The following is a 21,612-nucleotide window of genomic DNA, read 5'->3' as shown; positions in this document are numbered from 1 at the left end:
GGTCTTAAGAACTGAATAAAATGGGTACAGGGGATTGCAATAGAAACCATAAAATGCCAACATAGTTAGACTTGGTTATTAGGGCAACATTAACACATCAGCTAAAAGCTCTAAATGCACTTTTGAGGGGATTGCTACTTTAAAATCCAATTTTAGAGTAAAGGTGGAAATACACACAGTATGTGAAACCCTTTCATTACTCGAGCCACTTACTGGAGGGATCCCTGATGCTATTTTATTCTATGGACACAATGCAATATGCTGTTGTCCCTTGCCATTGATGGAGAAGGAAACAGCTTAATTGAAGCATTTTGGATTCAAATCTTCTCCAGCATGGGAAAGCAGCTCCACAGGATATTGAATGAGGGCCCATGGCTTGGATCTCAGAAGTGACCACATACATTAGGGAAGGCTCTGGTCCAATTCGCCTACAATTTAAAATCAAGGATTATCTACATGGCTACAAATTGAGTGAAGAAAGCAGGACAAACAATATACTGTAGTTACATAGTAGATGAGGTTCAAAAAAGACATATGTCCATCAAGTTCAACCTATGCTAAATTTAGACAACAGATACTTATCCTATATTTGTATATACAGTATATTGATCCAGAGGAAGGCACACTAAAAACCCCAGTGAAACATCATCCAATGATGAAAATAAATAAATTCCTTCTTATCATGTGTACTGTATGCCTTTAAATATTATAAATCCCTCTCATGAATTATTATTATTAATTTGTATTAATTTACTGGTTTTAGTTTTTGGGAGATACATGTATAGAGACAGTAAACTGGACTAAAATGTGGCCCTGTATACATACATAACTAATTTACCCCATGTTAAAGGTGTAGTTCCACTCGCATGGGAATTGCTTTGTGAAAGCCCTCAGCCATATACCATTTCTCCTTCTGTTATAATGATGGTTTCATTGTTTAAGGTATGTTTACTAGCTTTGCAAATATAGGATAAACTGCTTAACTGTGAAAAACACAATAACAAAAAAGAAATATATCAATAAAATACTAGTGCTTTGTTAGGTTGTCATACTTAATTGAAAAAAAGAATACAGTCCAATTCCAAAGTCATAGTTAGTTTTTTAAGAATACCCACCAGAAAAGAGTCTATAAGCGGAAAGAGAAGAAAATAAAGGTAATTTCGACAGGTAAATAGAAAAAGCAACTGCACCTTTAAATGTGGCAGTAGCCTGGGTCTGGGATATTTTAAAAGGATGCCTATTAGCTGGTATTTACCAGTGGTTTGGAATAAGTACAACGGCAGCATAGATTGCTTTAAGCATCTGTGTAAAATAAAGCAATACATCAAAGAGTCGTTAGCCTTCAACTCCAGGAGCATCCTCAATTCTGCCGGGAGTTTTTATTCTGCTAATCAGCACAGAATAATGATTCCACTGCAACTACACTCCAGATTAATGAATGAACTCATGAAACATGTTTGCTTTCAAATTAGACAACGTATTCACATACAAATAAAGTGCAATATTACACCAAGTAACTGGGCTGTAAGGTGGCGTCCAGCGCTGGAGGTGGAATAGCACTGTTTAGTAAATATGGCCCACAATGTTGTAACATTAATTTAGCTGCTCTGTTCATAGAAAACGCAATACACGTGTACCAGCTGATGCCAAAGCATCCGAGCAGAAAGATATATTAGAAACACGCAATGAAACCCAATGTGGAAACATTATTTTCATATCATATGTAACCTTCTTTCTTTAATTAATACATCAAGGGTCAGATCGTTATTTAAATTGTTACTTAGATACATTCTGTAAACTATGAAAGAGCCAGATCGCACTGTGATCACCACCCCCCAAAAACCTTTTAAGTCAATAAGGACAGGTTGCTTCAGACTCAATAGAATCGGCCCCTTACTGTCCTCCATGTGTAGCTATTTGGCTAATTATGGAGTCATAATGACCAAAAACAACAAAAGAAAAGAAATGGAGATTACAAAATGTCAATGTAGATTCATCACTCTGCATACATCCTGGCCCCATTGGATACGTTGTAAAGCGGCTTCCCCAGGCTGGAGAAAGGATCTCATGAATATGAATATATAAATATATATATATATATATATCGAAGGAAGTGAGACTTTATCAAGGCTTTTGGGGTGCAAACTGGGACAACATTGGTAGAGGGGGAAGAAGAACCAAACAATTGATTTATGAATCGAACTAATTACATTGCAATCAATGGGATTTTTATATAAATATCGAGTTATTGTTGTCCCAATTTTGTAGCTAAGAGACTTTGATAAACAGTCCCCATGATTTCTAGAACAATAGGATGAGTGTTGTACTTGCGAGGAAAAGCAAAAGAGAGGCGTGACCCCCACCCCCTAGTGACAAATCAACATACACTATTATTCACTCATTGTACCACAAGCAACCACAACACAAGCTGTGTTTTCTCTTTTGTTTTAATAGATTCGCATAGGTTGCATCTTTAAATATAATTCTATTAGTTCATTTGAATATAGGATTTTTAACAAATATATTCAGAGAAAACGTGAGTAATAAACACACTCAATCTAACCAAAGACGTTCAAGATAAAGTTAATATTTTACCTAATAAAATGTATGTAGGTAGTCCTCGCTATCCAACGTTTCACTTTACAACGAATGGCATATCCAACGCATCCCTATGGGCTGTTTTTCGATGCCGGAATGCACTATCCGACGCCTGAATGCGTTATCCAACGCTCACCGCCACTGATTAACATGGGACTCACTTTACAGCGGTTTCACTATCCAACGCTACTTACAGAATGGGTTCCGTTGGATAACCGAGGACGGCCTTTATTTGCAGACACAGTGAGTCATTGATCCAAAGAGTAGAGGTGTGTGAATTATTTTGCTGAAGTTTGCAAAAATGTGTCATTCTTTAGCAACAATTTTTTTTTTTAAATGCCAAGATTTCCACGAACGTGTTTTTAAAAGAGAACACGCACGGTCACATGATCCATTATATAATGCCGTTAAATGCCAATTTCATGACGGTCTCAAAAAATCTGACAGTATCCTGAGCAATGGGAACTTTCAGGAACATTTGGAAAGAACGCACCATTTAAGAGAAAAATGTCGACATTCGCATATCTCTACCGTTTCATTTTTGTGTTTTAGACAGAGGGAGATAAATTAGGATCCCCTTAACTCCCTTGACCACAGACAGAGGGTTCTGTATCAATGTCACCACAGTGAAAACGAGAATAGACAGGCACTAGATCCCACTTGTTTCTGTTTATTCTTTAATACATCTAGTTTTGGGGAGATTTTGCACTGGTTTTGCAGATAAGACATAGACCCCCATCCCTATGATTGATAAGAGTACAGCTCCATTCAACTGAATGTGACTAAAATCTTCCCCAGTATGGGGAATGGCTACATAGCATGTTAAATAAGAGCCTTTAGGGGTAAATCCTCAGAAGTCAGTAAAATCTGGGCGTTCACTTCCCTGAGTTAAACGGGTATCCACACAGCTAAATATATGCAAAATCAACGGCTGTTAGTGATCCCATTAGCATAGGCTTAGCACCATGTGATGTTAGCACTGCCTCGTGTTAGCTTGAAATAACACAGCATTAAGCCTGTTTTACCCAAAGGCAGCGTTACCTTAAATGTAGGGGTTTTACTGGTTAGGGTTTGTGGTTAACTTTAGGGGTTTTACGGGTTAGGGTTTGTGGTTAACTTTAGGGGTTTTACTGGTTAGGGTAGGGGGTTAACTTTAGGGGTTTTAGCGGTTAGTGCTAATGTGATGGGAGGGGGGAACCAGGCTCTCGAATAAATGTCAAGCCTGGTTTGGTTACCCCTGATCTGTGTATAAGGGTCCAAGAGGGTTAGCTCTTGGGCCCAGTAACATTGTACCATTCCAATGTACTGTATGTTATAAAGTATTTTTTGTGCTTATTCCTTTCTGGGCATGCAATCAAGCAGGGATTGCTAGGGTATGAGTTTCAAGGTTTTTTTTGTGGAGGAACCGTTGCCAGAATGTGCCTAGGAGGTTGGGGTCCGGAGTTGTCGGTTCCCTCATAAATGGACCCAGGAATCATGCCTGATTCTCGGATACATGTAGGCACATCGTCCTGGAAATACTTCCCCTTGAAAACACAAGCGCGACTCACCACTAGGGTACCCTGCTTCAGCACAGCACAGAAAGGAGAATGAGGCACAGGGATAAAACATGTATTCCTGTAGCTGAGGTAATCCCTAGGTTAAGGGGGGTACCCCGGCAAGTGCCATGGTGACCCACAACCAGTATAGGGTTTGTGGGTACCCCAACTGTATATAAGGTTGAGGGAAGCCTCTGAGAGTCCAAACTGAGTCACAGGGAAAGTGTGTGGGGAATAAGGCAGATTGAAAGAAAACTACAATATTTTTCCTCTTCTGTCCCCTGTACCCAGAGACTCAGAAGTGTGTTGAAATATACTTTAATGTAATGTAATGTGCTTTTTACATTCTGAACCAATGTCCAAACAGGCTGCCTGAGCAAACCCATAGGCGCCGGTAAGTCTGAAGGACATTGGAGTTCAAAGCAGAAGGAGGAAGCCCAGAGGTGTGAAAAGCATTTGGTCAACAGGGAAATGCGGAGTACCAGATCTGGAGATCAATGATAGTCCTCCGGGATGCCACTTGCTCTGCCAGACCTGTGGAGCCTGCCCATTGAGATAGCCAGGGAGAGAGGTGGCAGGCTTGCACATGTCTCTTGATTATTTCGGATTTCCCACTGACCCGGCTTTTCTAGATGACCTGGCACTGATTGGTTGCTTGGAAAAGTTTCCACGCGTTGATTGGCTGCTCAGTTCTGTGACTGAACCTAAAAATGCTATAAGAATCGATGAGCCAATCAGTTTCTCTCTCTCCAGTAGTAAGAGAGCGGACGGGCTTTTCAAAGTTGCTTCTGTGTGAATAGCAGAGCAACCGGCTTAAATTTTGAGCCTTGAAAAGCCTGCCTGCCAGAGTCTAAGTCCCGACTTTTACGCCCAAATTCTCAGAAACGATCATAGTGGACGCGGCTGGGATTTTATGCCAAGATGAGATTTGGACTAACTCGCGGTCAGGAGGGACCAAATTCTCAGAAGAGAACGTAGCGATGGCGTATGGGATTTTATGCCGATTTGGGCTCCAAGAGATTCCGGGCTAAGTCCCGGTCAGGGTAAAACTCTCCCATAGAGTTTCCTGCACCTGGGAAAGTCTCGTTTTCGACCCCAGTCCCAAAGTAAGTGTGTCTTTTTGTCTGTATTTTGTGTATCAAAGTGAATTTATGCCGAATAAACTACAATTTATTTAATTACCTTGTTTTGCTCAATGAATGATCCTGGTAAAAAGATGTAAATAACCTGGTCTCCCATGACAGTAAGGGCTTAGGGTAAAGGTTTTTAGGGTAAGGGGTTTTAGGGTTGGATTTTTAGGGTAGGGGGTTATGGATAGGGGTTTTAGGGTAAGGGGTTAGATTTTTAGGGTAGGGGGTTATGGATAGGGGTTTTAGGGTAAGAGTTCGATTTTTAGGGTAAGGAGTTTTAGGGTAAAGGGTTAAGGTTTTTAGGGTAGGGGGTAGCATGAGTATTAGTGGTTACGGTTAGGGTTTTTTAGAGAAAGGGTTAAGGTTAGAGACTTACCTTGGCAGCTAAGTAGCCAGCAGCTGTGACCCTGCGGCGTGGTCACTTGCGGCAAAACGCCGGCCGTCAACCGGTCACCGCGAAACGACTGCGACCAAATGTCCTAGACCGCCAAAGTTACGCCTTAAATACAAAACTGTGGTATTATTTTAACAATGAATAATAATAAAAATATCTTGCAGCATCCATTACTTATACAACTCCAGTAAATAAACAGGATTATGAATTTAACTAAATATGAAAATATAAGGATTTAACCATCAAGTACAACTGTTGAAACCGTTGTATTGTTCATTTCACTAGTTATAGAGGCAGATGTTCCTGGAGCACTCTTATCGTTAGTAGCAGCTCTCCCGCCAACTATTTCTTCTGTGTTTCTTTCTGGTTTTAGAAGAATGATGTAACTTTTGGGGCCGAAAATGCAACCGAGTAGACCAAAACTTGATGCTAGAATAGCAAAAATTTCAACAGCCACTTTGAACTTTCCCCGTGTGCTTAAGTAGGCTGGAACAAAAGAGATCCAGACAATGAAGAAGGCGAACATGCCAAAGGTGATAAATTTAGCCTCATTGAAGTTGTCAGGCAGTTTTCGAGCTACGAAGGCAGTTATAAAACATAATATGGCTAGGAAAACATCAAAGCCAAACATCGAGCACAGGAATTCAATGGAACCTTCATTACACTCAAGAATTATCTTGAAAATTTGGGATTCCTTATTTTTGTAAACCCATGGGGGCATCATTATCAAATAGGCCGTACATATCCCTACTTCAATAACCAAGCCAGTGACGCCAACAATTTTTTGATATAAAGGCTTCATTATAACCCATCTACTTTGATCAGCAGTCTTTGATTTTGCAGCTCTTTTTGACAACATCAAAACGATTGTCTTTCCAAGTATACAGGAGAGGCAAAGGGAAAACCCCAGGGCAAGGGTTGTTTGGCGAGCCATGCAAGACCATTCTTCGGGCTTGCCAACAAAAAGTATTGAAGTCATTAAAGTGCAAATCAGAGAGAACTGAATGAGAAAGCTCAACTCCCGATCATTTGCCTTGACTAAGGCTGTCTCTCTGTACATCACATAAATAACAGTGAATACAATGACCAGGCATGCTCCAAAGACAGACAGGAATATCAGTGTCATCCCCAGGGCCTCATCACTGGCCAGAAATTCCACCTCCTTCAGTACACATTCATTCCTGTAAGAATTGGACCAGAAGTCTGATGGGCAAGACATGCATTCTCTTGCATCTGAAAAACAACAGGTAATGTGACCCAGAGTTATACATACTGTTTGTCCTATAAAACATGTTTGTATATTACATAGCTACATAGTAGATGAGGTTGAAAAAAGACCTAGGTCCATCAAGGTAATGTGACACAGAGTTATACATTCTGTATGTCCTTTAAAACATGTTTGTATATTAAGTTCTCATTGTTGTACAGTGCATTGAATTTTTAAGTAAAGTAGGTAGTACTAGAGATGGGTGAAATTCCTGCAGAAATGCTAATTCACAGGGGATTTGCAAGTTCCTTTCATCCGTGGATCAGCCTCAAAAAGCCAGCTTCCCAGATGGAATCCGAATCCACAAATTGTTTTATTATGGAAGGAGGCGAATATAAAGATAAGTGGCATCTTCAAGTCTAAGACCAGATTTTTTTAAGCAGGGTTTGGCTGTGGGTTGGTGTAGCAGGATTAACCCTCTTAGCAAAAGCCTAGGACTGTTTGGGCAGCCAATAGTTAAATTCTGTCTAGAGGAGGCAGAATTTAACTAACAAGCCACCAGGGCTGAAACCTTTAAAATCAGACAGCCTGCAGACCAATGTGTTGCTTTTCTGGACTGCATAAGGATGCTGAGCCTGAGCTCGGTTGTCCTGCTCTGTTTCTACTACTGAACTTTGACTAAGGTCTGTTGCCCAGTTATACTTTGTACTGCTGAACTTTGGCTGAGGAAAAGCCGTGTTTTTTGTTGTTGCTGAACTCTGGCTAAATAAAAGTTTAGTTTATTTCTCCAATCGCAAGTTTCCTGTCATTACCTCTACTGGCGTCTCCTACAGTCTGTGGCTGCTAGCCCTACCTGCTGCCTATGCGCATACCCTCTCCCTTCCCTCACAATCACAAGTGTAAGAAAAAAACAGGCAGGCAGTGGGAGTGGCAATATGGATGCATGCCGATTTTTTTTTAAATTTTTTTTACATCTGCGGAACTGATTAATATTACATCCGCCCGCGGATTCCAAAGAATCTGCACAAACGGGATTATGATGGCGGATTCAGAAGCCGCACGGATTTAGGAGGACCCAATTTCACTGCGGATTTCTGAGTGCGGATCAGATTGTTCCCACAAATCCACGTATAAGATTTTGGCAGGTTCGCCCATTTCTTGTTTCTACCCCAAAGAACCTACATTCCCAATATAAGTGCCTAAGGCAAAAGGAGAAAAAGTAACTCGCAGAAGGTCACTAGTAGTTGAATTTGGGATTTTCTCACTCTCCAAAGTCACAGAGTGGCTTGACTAATCACTAGGTATAGATAGCAGGACAATAACCTCTACTTTACCTGTGTCATTGGTTATCTCTCCATCTGCACATGCAATGCAGTCAAAGCAGCAAACTGATTCTCCTTGTCTAATACCTTTCCTTGTTCCAGGAATGCAACTCTCACTGCACACAGAACGTGGAAGCTAAAGAAAAGACAATTGAATTGGTACTAAATAATCTAGGAGGATATACATTTATATAAAATGACATTCAACGTTACAGGCTATATTTACTAGAGGTTGGTACTTCAACTGGTGTTTTGGATTTAGTTTTAAAATATATTTGTGTTCTCGTTTTGCTGAAACATAATTAGTTTGGGATTTGTAAAAAATGATGGCAAAGACTCAGATTAGAAAAAAGGGGCTAGGTGCTCACTGGATCTATATAACTGCCTCGGGTACATAGAGATCATCCCACACCGGGAGACCTATAATGCAGGAAACATCCTCCACAGACAAGACGGAACCGGCACTCCAGAGGTCTTTATACAAAAATGAGTTTAATCCACAGATCGACGTTTCGATCAAATACCCTGTCAAAATACCGTTGTCAAGATAAAGTGGTGTGCATACAATGCACCTTATATATGTATATATGTATGTCTTTATATAGTGCCATTAATGTACATAGCGCTTCACAGTAGTAATACACGTGACAATCATGTAGATAACAAATATAAATAACAGATCATGGGAATAAGTGCTTCAGACATAAAAGTAACATTAAGCAAGAGGAGTCCCGGCTCCGAAGAGTTTACAGTCTAATTGGTAGGTAGGAAGAATGTACAGAGACAGTAGGAGGGCGTTCTGGTAAGTGCGTATGCAGGAGGCCAAGCTTGTATGTAACTAAAGTGAACTGCTTTACATGATACAGGTGCAGGTAGTGTACAAGAGGGGATTAACATCATCACTGATTATCTATTGTAGTGATTTAAGATACACCCACTAACATGAGGATGTCACTTTCATGGGTGGTAATTAGTTGCGCCCCTTTCACCTGTATCACATAAAGCAGTTCATGTTAGTTACATATACAGTATAAGATGCATTGTATGCACACCACTTTATCTTGACAAAGGTCTGTGTATTTGACCAAAACGTTGATCTATGTGGATTCAACTCTTTATTTGTATGAAGACCTCGGAGTGCCGGTTCCTTCTTGTCTGTGGAGGATGTGTCCTGCAAAAACTCAGATTAGGCACAAATCTAACTTTTTGTGCAGACGTTTGAACCAAAAAGTTTACCCAGTTTATTAAAAAAAATAATAATAATAATAATATTATTTACCATTGATGTTGGGGTGTTCCAAAATATTGACGAGTTGTCTACCGTCAACCCAGCGGAGACTGCATTCAATTTTGTTTTAAAGCTTCCAATATTTACATAGGCTATTGAATCATTGTCACGCCACTGCCAGTTTAAAATGTCATAGTATGCTGCAACATCTCCAAATGCATCAAACGCCACAGATTCATTATTGCGGAGTGTGAATGTAGAATTCTTCAAATAGTACGCCAGCTGTAACACAGCACAGAAAAAACTGATTTTGGCATTTTGAAAGACCGTTGTTGGAAAAACCTTTCGAAAACTACATTATGATACACAAGATTTTTTCCCCTATTGCATTCATTTGAATGATATCAAACATAAGAAAGTTAAGTCACTTTTCATCAGTGGTGACATAACTATATTTAGCATGATACTTTGGCAGCTGCTTAAAAAAGAAGGATGTTATAGTGTGAATTTGTTATGTCCTGTACAGTCTAGATCTATTAGGTATGTTAATAATAAATTATTAAAACTTAATCTCATATAGAGCTTTTCTCCCATTGGGCCTTAAAGCGCGTCACAATTACAGTATAGCACATGGTACGCAGCACACAGGATTTTTACACACGTGGTCTCTGCCAAGATTAGCTTCCAATGTATTTTTTTGGTGCCCGAAGCACAGGGAGATAAAGTGACTTGCCCAAGATCACAAGGAGATGACACCAGGAATTGAACCAGGTTCCCCTGATTCAAACTCGGTGTCATTGTTGTATGGTATACCCTGTACAAGGCAGAAAGGGTGTGCATCCTCATGCGTGAGGGCACCCTGCCAACGGGTCCCAGTGGAGCATGGAGCAGCCATTCGCTATGCAAATGGATTGCCATAAAGGTGACAGATAAAAGTGAAGATTTGGGCCTCTTTGGGAATGCTGTCAGAGCATTACAAAGAACAAATGTTGTTGAACTGTTTCCACAAAAAAAGTAAGAAAAGTTCCTGGCGCTCTTCCTTCAACTGCTCAGCACACCAGCCTGCCTGGATGCAACACCCTGAGAAACAAGGTAATACGAACCGCTGAGCATCACCTGCACTTTAACACAACACCTGACAGACTGGGACACTTGGGTGTGGCCGCTCGTCTGTTGGCCGGGGGCAGAGGTGCTACACATACGGTATGTTTGATTTTGGATAAAGAGAAAATCATGCATGATAATGTTTGCAACCTAAGCAAAAGCAGCGCAGTTATTGTCTAACTCAGCGGTGTGCAAACTGGCGGGCCCCCAGGGGGGGGGGGCAGGAGATTTGTCTGGGCGGGGCGCGGGCGGTTGCAGACGTCCCGCGCTCTTCCCCCAGACATTTAAATTAGATCCCGGGGGATCGCGTGAGGCCCCTGCAACAGGAAAACGTACCGATATTCAGAAGCTGTGGCGCATCTACATGGCAACACGACATCAAATGATGACGCGGGGTCATGGAACGTAACATCACTGGCGTGAAATGACGCCGTGGGTCACGTGAGCTGATGTCACGTGACCCCAGAGCGTCATCTGACGTGGCGACAGGTAGGAGGGGGGGGGGTGTGCGAATCCGGAACAGGCCAGACAAGGGGGCGCAGCAGGAAAAGTTTGCGCTCCCCTGGTCTAACAAACCTGCCTTCCTACTCTGTATTACCTTCACTTTTCTCCCACATGCTTCTGTACAACCTCACACATATACATCACTTTCAACTAGAGACGAGCAAATCTGCCCAAATCCGTTTCCCGGATTTTCGCTGCTATAACCCCCAAAATCCGTTACACGGTGTAAACTCCGCAAATGTATTTGGGCGATTCCAATCCATGCGGATTCATCAAAATCCCCCATTGGATACAACCTGTGGATGGATTTGTAGAATCCAATCTGCGGATTCAGCAATCTATTGGCGGATTCTTCAGAACGGGTTACGGAATCCGCGGAGTGTATTGGTAATAATAATAATTTTTAAATCCGCAAAACGCTAATCGCCCTTTTTCAGATTTATCCACTGAAGTCCGCAGACCAAAGGAACCGGCCAGTCCGCTGCGGATCCAAATTCGCCCAAAAAATTGACCCATCTCTACTTTCTACCTATTCTGTTACTATGTCTCCCCTGTTACTCTCTTTATAGACACATCTTCTCTGCTGATTAAGCTCTCATCGTCCTATCTGCCCTGAAACTCTCACTCTTAACTTCTCCACCAATTAACTTTTCACCTTCCTAGACTCCTTACTTTAACCCTCTCCCCTTCTATTCCTTAACACAAGATACACTCCAAGTCGAAACTCCTACTACTGGCAGCTCAAGATATTTCTCCTAACCCGGACCCTTTCCTATTCCTACTGAACTTGTTCTCATCCTCTCTTATCTTCTATCTCTGCTCAGAACCGTAACCTTCATAACCTCATAATTTCTTCCTATCTCTCACAATCCTTTTCTGTTTTCTCAGGTGCCCTCTGGTATGCTCACGCCCTCTCTTAGAATGTCCTAATTTTGCATGACCTCTTCCTCTCCTGCTCTTTTAAATCTCATTGCTCTAAGGGAAACTTGGCTTTCTGATTCAGACTCTGTACAGAAGCTGCACTCTCCTACGGTGGCCTTTCCTTCTCTCATACTTCCCACCTGCATGGTCGTGGTGGAGGAGTGGGATTTCTTCTCTCCCCATACTGTGGTTTTTAAGGTATCATCTGTTCCCTGTCTCTGTCCTTCTTATCATTATGTTATCAGCCTCTTTCTCCACTCATCTTATGTATTGCTGTCATCTACAGTATCGTATTCCTTCGTCTACTACTTCTACATTTACTTGTTGACTTGTAATCCAGGCTGTCCTTCCTCTCATATGACTCTCCAACCCTCCTCTTTGGGAACTTTATTTGTTATATTGAGGACTCCTCTTTGGGAACTTTATTTGTCATATTGAGGACTCCTCTTTGGGAATTTTATTTGTCATATTACCGACTTCCCATTTTCTCACCCTTGCTTCCTTTTTTGGCTTTGACCCATTGACTGCTTCCAGCACCCATATTGGCAGCCACTACTTAGATCTTGTCTTACCTCAAAAATATTCTCTTTCTGACTTCTCTATCTCCCCTTTTTCTATCTCAGACCCTGACCTAATCTTCTTTGGTGTCTCCAACTCATTTTCTGCTATGTTGCCTGTCTCCCCTGACTATTCCAGAGACTTCATGATCTGGAGTCCTCCCTGAACTGTAAACTCTCTTTTCTATGCTCCCCTGACAATCTCATCACCACCTATAACTGTATCCTTTGCAACTGCCCAGACCAGCACGCTCTACTTCTTTTACGGCACTCTCACTGACAGCAGTGCGACCACAGTGCCGCTAAACCCTGCCATGTGAGGGGGGTGCTAATAGCACAGGGGGGCCCTGCTGGCCGGAGCTGGAGATTGGGCTCAGCGGAGGCCAAATGCTGCTGCTGCTGCTCTCTGCTTGATGAGGGGAAGGCCATCACTGCACACAGGCAATTCCTCTTCTTACTGCCTATTTATCCACCCCTGCATGGCTGAACAACAGCACAGGTGGATCATAGTAGCCCTATCAACCCCAGTACAATTTTTTTTTGGGGGGGGGGGAGAAGTGTCTGTGATTGTGTGGTGTGATTGTTTGTGTGTGCGTGCGTGCGTGCGTGTGTGTGTAGAGATTTGTGTGCATGTGTATAGTTTTGAGTCTGTGGAGTTTTGTGTGTGTGTAGCTTTTTGCGTGTGTAGAGTTTTGTGTGTGTGGAGGGGTGCCCAAGAAATGTAGTTACCCCACTTGTCACTGCTCTAACCCTCAACTCTGGCTTACACTTTGTATGCTTCTTCTCGCTCCTCTAAGCGTTTATGGAGGAAGTCTCACTCTCTTGGATTTCGTTCACTACAAATTCCTTCTGTTCTGTTAGAACTCAGCACTATTTCTAGCCAAGCAAAGTTATTTCTCTACACTTATCAACACTCCCAGGTCCAAACCGCTGTGCCTTTTTTTTGTGTGTTTCTTAAACCTTCTCTTAACTGTCTCTCACCTTCCATCTCCCCTCCAACTACTTCAAAGACAAAGTGGACAATCTGACCAGAAAGTACACCTATTGTCCTGAATACCTCTTTGTCTACTATGAATGCTTTATTCCATGTAACAGAGAAGGAAGTGTCTCAGTTGCTCTTCTATTTTTCCTCTACAATCTGCCAGCTAATTCCCATTTCTTCTCATCTCCCCCGACCTCTCACCACCACTATGATGCCTGCACTAATTTACATTCTCCATTCTCATCTCTCGTATCTTTCCTTACCCTTTAAACATGCTGCTGTTAGATCTAGTCTCAAAAACAACACCTTGACCTGACTAACCCATTTAATTAACACCCTGTCTCTCTTCTGCCTTTCAGCTCTAAACATCTAGAAGGGCTTGCATCTTCCTGCATGCTTTCTTTTCTCAGCTCCTATGCTCTTCTAAACCCCTGTCACATCAGATGTTCACAAAACTCCCTCTACTGAAACACCACTTACTAATGTAGCAAAAGATCTCCACATTGGTAAATACCAAGAACATTTCTCCCTTCTCATTCTACTTGACAGGCCTGTTGCTTTTGATACAGTTGGCCACCCACTTAAACTTCACACTATCCCCTCCCTTTGTCTTTAGGACAAAGCCCTCTCTTTCTGCCTCCCTCTCTCATTGTTCCTGTAGTATATATCCTGAAAACTACTCTTCATCCTCCATTGATCTATCTGTTGGTGTACCTGGAGTCTGGATTCTGGGACCTGCCCACATTTCTCTTCACTAATACTACAATCCATCCAGTTCCCCAAGCCTGTTATTTTAGCATCATATTTGAATTCTCTCTTTTGTTCTCCTTTCACCTTAATGCTACTGCTAAATCTTGAAGCTTCATTGTGAATAACATTGCTAAAATACAACCTTTCCACTATTTCTCTAGTACTAAAATGTTAATACATGCCCTCATTCTCTCCTGCCTGGACTATAGCAACGTTCTCCAGACTGGGATCCTTGCCCCGCAACTTTCTACCCTACCATATATTTAAAATGCTACTGTGAGGATACCCTCACTCTGTTCTCGAGCAGTATCTACCTGTCTCATCCTGAAAACTCTCTGCTGGTTCCTTTATTAAATTCTGCATTCACTACACAAAATGTTTTCACTCCTTCAAGGTTCTCCACGTCTTTACCCCTCTTTATATCTCGCTCTATACCCCTGGTCAATCACTATGCACTATTTAGTTCTGTCTGCTCTCTACTACACATCACTAACACTCTCTCACACCTACAACCCTTCTCACTTGCAGCAACTAGGGCTACCGACAGCTTTCCTGGGGCCCAGAAATAGAGTCTTCACCTGAAACTGTCAGTGGCCCAGCAAGGCCCCCCTTCTCTTTCTCTTACACTCCACCTCTCTCTTTTAACTATCTCATTCCCCTCTCTCTCCCACTCCCCACTCTCTCACTCCCCCATCTCTTTCTCACCCCCTCTCTCTCTCGCTCACCCTGCTTCTCGTCTGTTTCCTCCTCACGCCCAGGTCTCTCTCCTCCTTATCCAGTGTTGAAGTGTCCCACAGTGGAGGGGAGCTGTGGTTCCACGGATGAACTCTGAAGTTGGGCCTGACTTCTAGTCTCACCGAACTTACAGCATTGGCCGGCTGGGAACACCAGGGTGGGGGGTGGCTAAATAGGGCCAGGCAGCTGAGGAGAGATGAGGCCCTGTGGAACACGGAGGCCCCCCTGGGGGCCCAACTTTCAGGCTGGATGAACTGCCAGCATCTGATAGCCGGTCGGGCCCCTGGGATGCTGGTTGCTTGCTGCAACCCACCTTTTGAATGCCATCTCATTATCCACCAAGCACCTTCCCACTCACTTCATAACCTATGTGAAAACTCCACTGTTCAAGAGTGCATTTAATTAGTCTTGGGCGACCACTTCTCACTAACTGCAGTATGCTGTTAGCTGCAATATGCTCTTATATGCACTCTAACCAATGCACTAAAACTAGCTCCTATTACTACTGTTAGTCCCCCACATGCCAATTAGAATGTAAGCAGTTTGGGGCAGGGACTCCTTTCTCCCAACGTTATATTTATGTTTTGATACACTTATTTCTACCTTTATTATTATATTCCCAGTATTGTAATTCTAGTGTAATGTCCGTAAATACTGGACAGTGCTGCATACCTGGTTGACACTATACGAATAAAAATATACATACATACTGTACATGTATACATTGCAGAATGTATGTTATAGCACCCAAAATACTTACATGCCATGGCTCAAAATCCAGTAGATTTGGACACGTAAGAGAGGGAAATGGCGTTTCATGCGGAATACAGGTGCTTAAATTATGAAGCGCATGTGCTACTGTATAGACAGATTTGTAAACACTGTATGTTATTCGCAGCTCAGAAATATCTGTATATGTATTTTTGATATCTTTAAGCTTCTCTTTTCCAGTACAAAGCTTAGGAGAAATATATCTTTTCCTTCCAGCACGTGTCGCTTCAGTACTTATGTTGGTATAAAAAGATGCTCTATTTGTCATCCAGGTACAATTAAAGGCCTCTTCCCAGAATTCATACATCAGGTCATCTTCATTATGCTCTGGGTGTATTGCATGGAGGAATTCTTCAAACTTGGGTAAGGTAGCTCTTCGAATACCAAAGCCAATTGTTCCTCCAAGGAATGAAAAATACTTAGGCTTGGCTATCAGAGCTGACGTAATCCAGGCCTCACTAGCTATGTATGTTTTTCCAGTTATGTTAGTTTCTGCCAGGGCTTCAATTAATGAACTGAGGTCTATATCTGATGAAAAGATTACTATGATATTAGCTGTGGATTTCCTTACAGTGTCCACTATTGTGTCTATTTTGTCTTTGTTGTATATTCTTGGGATAGTTGCCGAAAAAGAGATGCACACCCCATGCTTTTCCACCTCTTCTTTAAACAGCTTTATGCCATATTTCCCATAGTCATCGTCTGATGCTATGGTTCCCACCCAGGTCCACCCGAAATATGTGACAAGCTCTGCCATAGCATTCGACTGCGATATGTCACTGGGTATTGTTCGGAGAAAGGATGGGAACTGGAACTTGTCACTGAGAACAGAACAGGATGACGCATAACCCACCTGTCAAACGAAAAACACAGGATGACAATTAGGAGCTGTGGTTTTGGATGCTATGGTAGTACCAATTGTCGCAATTTACTACAACACATCCAAGACATTAGAGAACTGCATGCATAGTACATTACACTATAGCACAATATATTGTGAGATGTCTAGTTCACATCTATTGGAGGACGGCACCCCAAACATATATACTTTGTGAAGGTGACCTCAAGAACCAAAGTTACTGAGAGGCCATTACAATTCCAACATGGGATGGGTTAAGGGTTTGCTAATTTTCCAATGCCATATAAGGCTCGGCAAAAAGGAGGAGGACACAGAAAGGAATGGGAATGTGACAATAAATGCAAGAAATAGCGAGAGAGCGTTATCAGTAACCTCACCCTACAATTAGGAGAGGGATGCCAAAGCATGCTAAGCGGAGGATGCTGCCATTACAATCTTCTACCTCCCTTTTTGTTTCTCAGTGCTCATACATCAAACATAGCTGAAGGAAGTTGCAGGATTTACAGAAGATGAGGGGGAGGACAGACGTGTTGTGAATGTTAATAGTTGTTTTAACAGGTATAAATATTGTGCCATGTGAGCTAAAACTTTATCTAGATCAAGGAAGAGTGCTCAGAGTTGGCTGTTTTTTTAATGGAAGGACATGGTTGTTCTATTACCTGTATTATACACTGTGCTTATTAAAAGTGAAGATAAAGTATTTCAAGGAAACATTGACTTACCTTCTTTCAACATCTGTAAGTGAGCAGGTGTGCTTTTTTAATAAAAGTTTTAAACATTACTATAAAGATGTCCACTATCATCATGTGTATTTCAAAATGTTACATGTGTAGCCCTGTTTCCTATTGAACACAGTCCGCTACCATATGCTGTATAACCTGTAGGCTCGCAGAGCCTGAGCCTCCGCCATGGAGAGCCTGGGGCACGCGTAATAATATGTATAACCTTATACGTGGTGCAGCGCCTCCACCTGCGATGGCTCCCACCAGAGGAGGAGTGGTTCCTCGCAGGACACTTATATATCACTCCACACGCACTCGGCATATAAAACAAATGAGTGACTTTACTTTATTGCATAGGCAGTATATGTATCAACAGGTGTCCCTCTCTAGAGGAGACACTATCTACTGCGTCTCGCAGGATGCTCCCACCTCCACCGGGTGATCCCACCCTGTGTCCAGTAACCCCCCACAATATGTCCCCCACCCTCAAGTGAGATAATGGATATATATATATGGGGGACTGCGCAGCCACTATGTCCCGTGTGAATAGAGTATGAATCGTTGGTGCACTTGGTGATGATTTCCTGCCGGGCACTCCAGTACCCGGGCCTGCCAAGGATCTTCACAAAGGATCAGATGTGACTGGAACCCGCAAGAGCCACCCAGGGCGATCCCACCCAGATGACTGCAGCAACCGTAGAAGGGTCTGAGCCCAGACCTCTGCTAGATATGTACTGTCTCTTTACTTTGTCTCTGAACTGACACAATAAGGGGAACTGGAACCTGTCTAGGGCCAATCCCTAGCTCTGCTCACGCTACGGGGACTCAGGGCCTAACTGGGCCGGGGTATAAGGCCTAGGTAGGGGCTGTGTGCCTCCCTACACCTAGAGCTCTGTCTCCTTCCTCCTCCTGCTAGCTCTGAGCAACGTGCGCGCCCGTGGGACCCTATCTCCCGAAATCCCAACCACCTGGTTGGTTCCCTGGCGTCACATGGTCTCGCGGTGGCTGCTGGGACTCGTTGTCCCCTACGCTCCACCTTATAGGTACTATTCCTCCTTCGCGGGCTTTGGCAGCTATGCCCACGCATGCGCGCCCTCTGCTCCCTGTCAGCGCCGCAACCTTCTGCGCCTGCGCTAGTATCAACATGGCGGCGCCCTGAAGTTGCGGAACCTCCGATATACCGAAGCGTTCCCTGCCCTGCTGCAACCCTCCCATCCGACAACACAATTACGAGAGAGGGGAGCCCGGCTACACATGTAAAATCTGTTTTATTTCCAGTTAACTACAGATGTCCCCTTAAGATTTAAAACAATTTATATTAAGATGTAACTGCATTGTTAATGTATTCTTCCTGTTTGACCAATATTGTCATATATATACATACAGTATATATAGCCCTTGTTCCATGTAAAAATGGATTTCAGACAAAAGGTGACATATTGTGAGCTCATTTGCATGTAATTTCCCAGAATCCCATGCTGCAGTGGAAGCGCTGTATGCTGGGGATAATGGTGAAAGGCAGGGTTGCAGACCTGTCTAAGACATGTGAATGTGCTCACAAGTGATCTTTTTATTTATATACTGCTGCGGCACAGTTTATTCGAGCATTTGCCCGTTCTGTGCCGCAGCAGTAGCCTGGCGCGCGCCCGAGTGTGACGGGCGCACGCCGAAGCAGCGGAAGAGCGCCCTCCGATCGGGGCGCTCTCCCTACCGCTGCCGGGTCCGCCGGGTCCCCCGGAACCCCCTGCCGCTGTCCCGCGATCGCGGGACACCAGGGCTCCCTCGGGGAGCCCCTGGACACGCGTGCAGCGGGCGCACGCTCCCGATGACGCGTGACCGCGCGTCTATGACGCGCGGCACGCCGAGGGGCGGCCACTAGCAAGCCGGGAGATTTCCCGGCTTGCGGGTACCGACCACACTTCAATAAAGTGTGTCGGTAGTGTATAAGGTGCTCGACAAATCTTCGATCACCCGGTCGCCACCACCACCCTGAGGGATTACATTAAATGTAATACAATAAATAAACTGTTATGTCAAAAACGAATGGTATTGGTTCTTTCTAGGAATGTATTCAATTTCTTTTTTTAAAGGTGGGGCTAGGGGCGGTGGGCTAGGTGGCGAGTATATTTTTGGGTGATTTGTGAAGCACTATGTGTGAGTGTGTGTGTATATATATTATGCCAAGTGGGAGTCTTGCTGAGGGGGGCCCCTACCTTTTCCATCTGACATGGAGTGCTGACCCCTGTATATGTCTTGATTTTTTGATCTTTCAATAGACTCTTGCCTCCAGGTCCATTATGTCTAGGCAGCGTTGAGCCCCCCTCTCCTTTTAAATATTCATCCCCTGTTTTAAACCATTTGAATAAATAAATTGTTTGTTATACTCTCATTTATGTCCGTGTGCTATTTAAAGGTTGCTTTCCCCTTGTTGTTTTCATATCTATTTAACCTTTAGCACCACTGTTTAGTCCTACAACATTTGACTTACTAACAGTGATTTGGACACAATTAATTTAAGTGTTGAGCGATATTTCTGTGGGTCAATATATATATATATATATTATAGACACAAACACACACACACACACACGTATATTCATCCTGTGTAAATCAGTATTTGTTGCATTTAGTTTCACACCTATACTTTGATATTTCAAATGCCTTTATTGATGGGATTTATTAACTCCTTCAGTGCCGTGACGCATTGCAACATATTGTGTTGGAAGCCACTCCTGCCTCGAAAGTGTTAAATGGTTTTTGGGCTTTCATTTTTGCAATGAAACCTGCCAGAACAAACGGGAAGAGAAAATAATGTGTGAAGACAAAATTCAAATGATGCAGAAAAACACCTGGCAGAAAAATAGCTCATTGCACCCCCTGTTAACTGAACCTAATGTTTAAGATTTGCCAATGTTAGAAAGCAGCCTCTCAATTTGGGGTAAGATGTGAATTGTTTAATGCAGGGGTTCTCAACTCCAGTCCTCAACATCCCCCAACAGGTCAGGTGTAACAGTTTTACGGGTCCCCACCCAATCTCACATTGGCCCCTGTGGTCTACTGGCCCCATTACATGTCTGTGTATGCAGTGGTGCACCTGCTGGCTTACAGGACTCCTGAGTCTCCCGCTGGGTGTTAGTGGGGATATCAGCACGACAGGCATCTGAGGTAGTGTGATCTGAGTCCAACTCACATACGATGCAGCGCCTCCACCCCATCAGGATCTCTGCGGCCGCAGGGGGCTGTATCTGATGGGGAACTCCTCTGTGGTACCTCCTTCTGCAGAATTACTCCACACTCACACAGAAGAGTTGTAGTGAACAAGGGCATCTTTATTTGCATCTGATTAGGCAGACTGCCCCTCATCGCGGTCGTGCTCAGCCGCTCATCTTGTTGAGTACCTCCCTTTCAGAAGGTTCCTCCTCTCTCAATAGAGTTGACTCACCTCTCCCCTAAGGGAGATCACCATCTGTGTCAGGTTCCTGAACACAGTGTGTAGTCAGCTAGCACTTGAATCTGACAGCCTTGAACTGCTGCAGACACTCCTTGTAACACTAGGCTTCCACCTAGACTCAACCACCTTGAACTCCTAACTTTTGGCAGTGCGGTGTCCTATATAGACTCAGAAACAGACACCTCTTGTGTCACTAACAGTGGACACAAAGCATGTTGTCACTTCCCTTGTTACATATGACACCTCACCAGGGTGTGAGGGAAAACCTCCATGATTGTTGCTGGCAAACCTGCATACTTACCAGGTTTACTGCCAGCATGAGAAAGAGCTGTATACCATTTTTACACATGGCTACACAGGTTTTAAGGATATCCCTGCTAGTGGCTCAATCAGTGGCTCAGTTGAAGGTTACACCACCTGTGCTGAAGCAGAGAAATCCTGAAAACCTGACCTGTTGGGGGGGGGGGGGGGGGGGGGGGGGGGGGGCTTGAGATTTGCTGTAGGTTAGTGCCAGAGAGGAAAGCAAACACACTGACACATTTAGCATGTGATGACATATTTGCCATATTCATTTCACATCTACTATATATTTCTCAGTGTCCTATGTGTCGTTGTCTGTCTGTCTGTATGTATGTGTCTCCCTGTGTCCCTCCCTGTGTCCCTCCCTGTGTCCCGAGCGGCAATCAGATTGGCTCCCTTGGCCCGTCCCCGCACACCTCTCATTGGCCGGACACACACACACACACAAACACACACACACCACCCTGTGTTCGTCCCCCCCCATCACGTGCGCCGCCCTGCACCGGCTCCGGACGGAGGGGAAGCCCGGCCCTCCTACC

At 43.5% G+C, this 21,612-nt stretch overlaps 1 protein-coding gene across 1 annotated transcript in view; it reads right to left on the bottom strand.

Annotated features, from left to right (window-relative positions):
• Positions 1-3,646: 3,646 nt before the first annotated feature.
• Positions 3,647-21,612, bottom strand: part of LOC142465467 (vomeronasal type-2 receptor 1-like) — a 79,575-nt gene continuing 61,609 nt past the window's right edge. The window contains exons 6-9 of the mRNA XM_075569422.1: positions 15,731-16,594; positions 9,469-9,699; positions 8,202-8,325; positions 3,647-6,893 (exon numbers count right to left, since the gene is read on the bottom strand). Coding sequence (XP_075425537.1) covers positions 5,896-6,893; positions 8,202-8,325; positions 9,469-9,699; positions 15,731-16,594 — 2,217 coding nt within the window. The 3' untranslated portion in view covers positions 3,647-5,895. The remainder of the gene's footprint in view (positions 6,894-8,201; positions 8,326-9,468; positions 9,700-15,730; positions 16,595-21,612) is intronic.

The sequence above is a fragment of the Ascaphus truei genome, chromosome 14 (genome assembly GCF_040206685.1).
Source record: "Ascaphus truei isolate aAscTru1 chromosome 14, aAscTru1.hap1, whole genome shotgun sequence".
Classification (NCBI taxonomy): Eukaryota; Metazoa; Chordata; class Amphibia; order Anura; family Ascaphidae; genus Ascaphus; species Ascaphus truei.
This window is presented reverse-complemented; position numbering and strand designations above follow the sequence as displayed.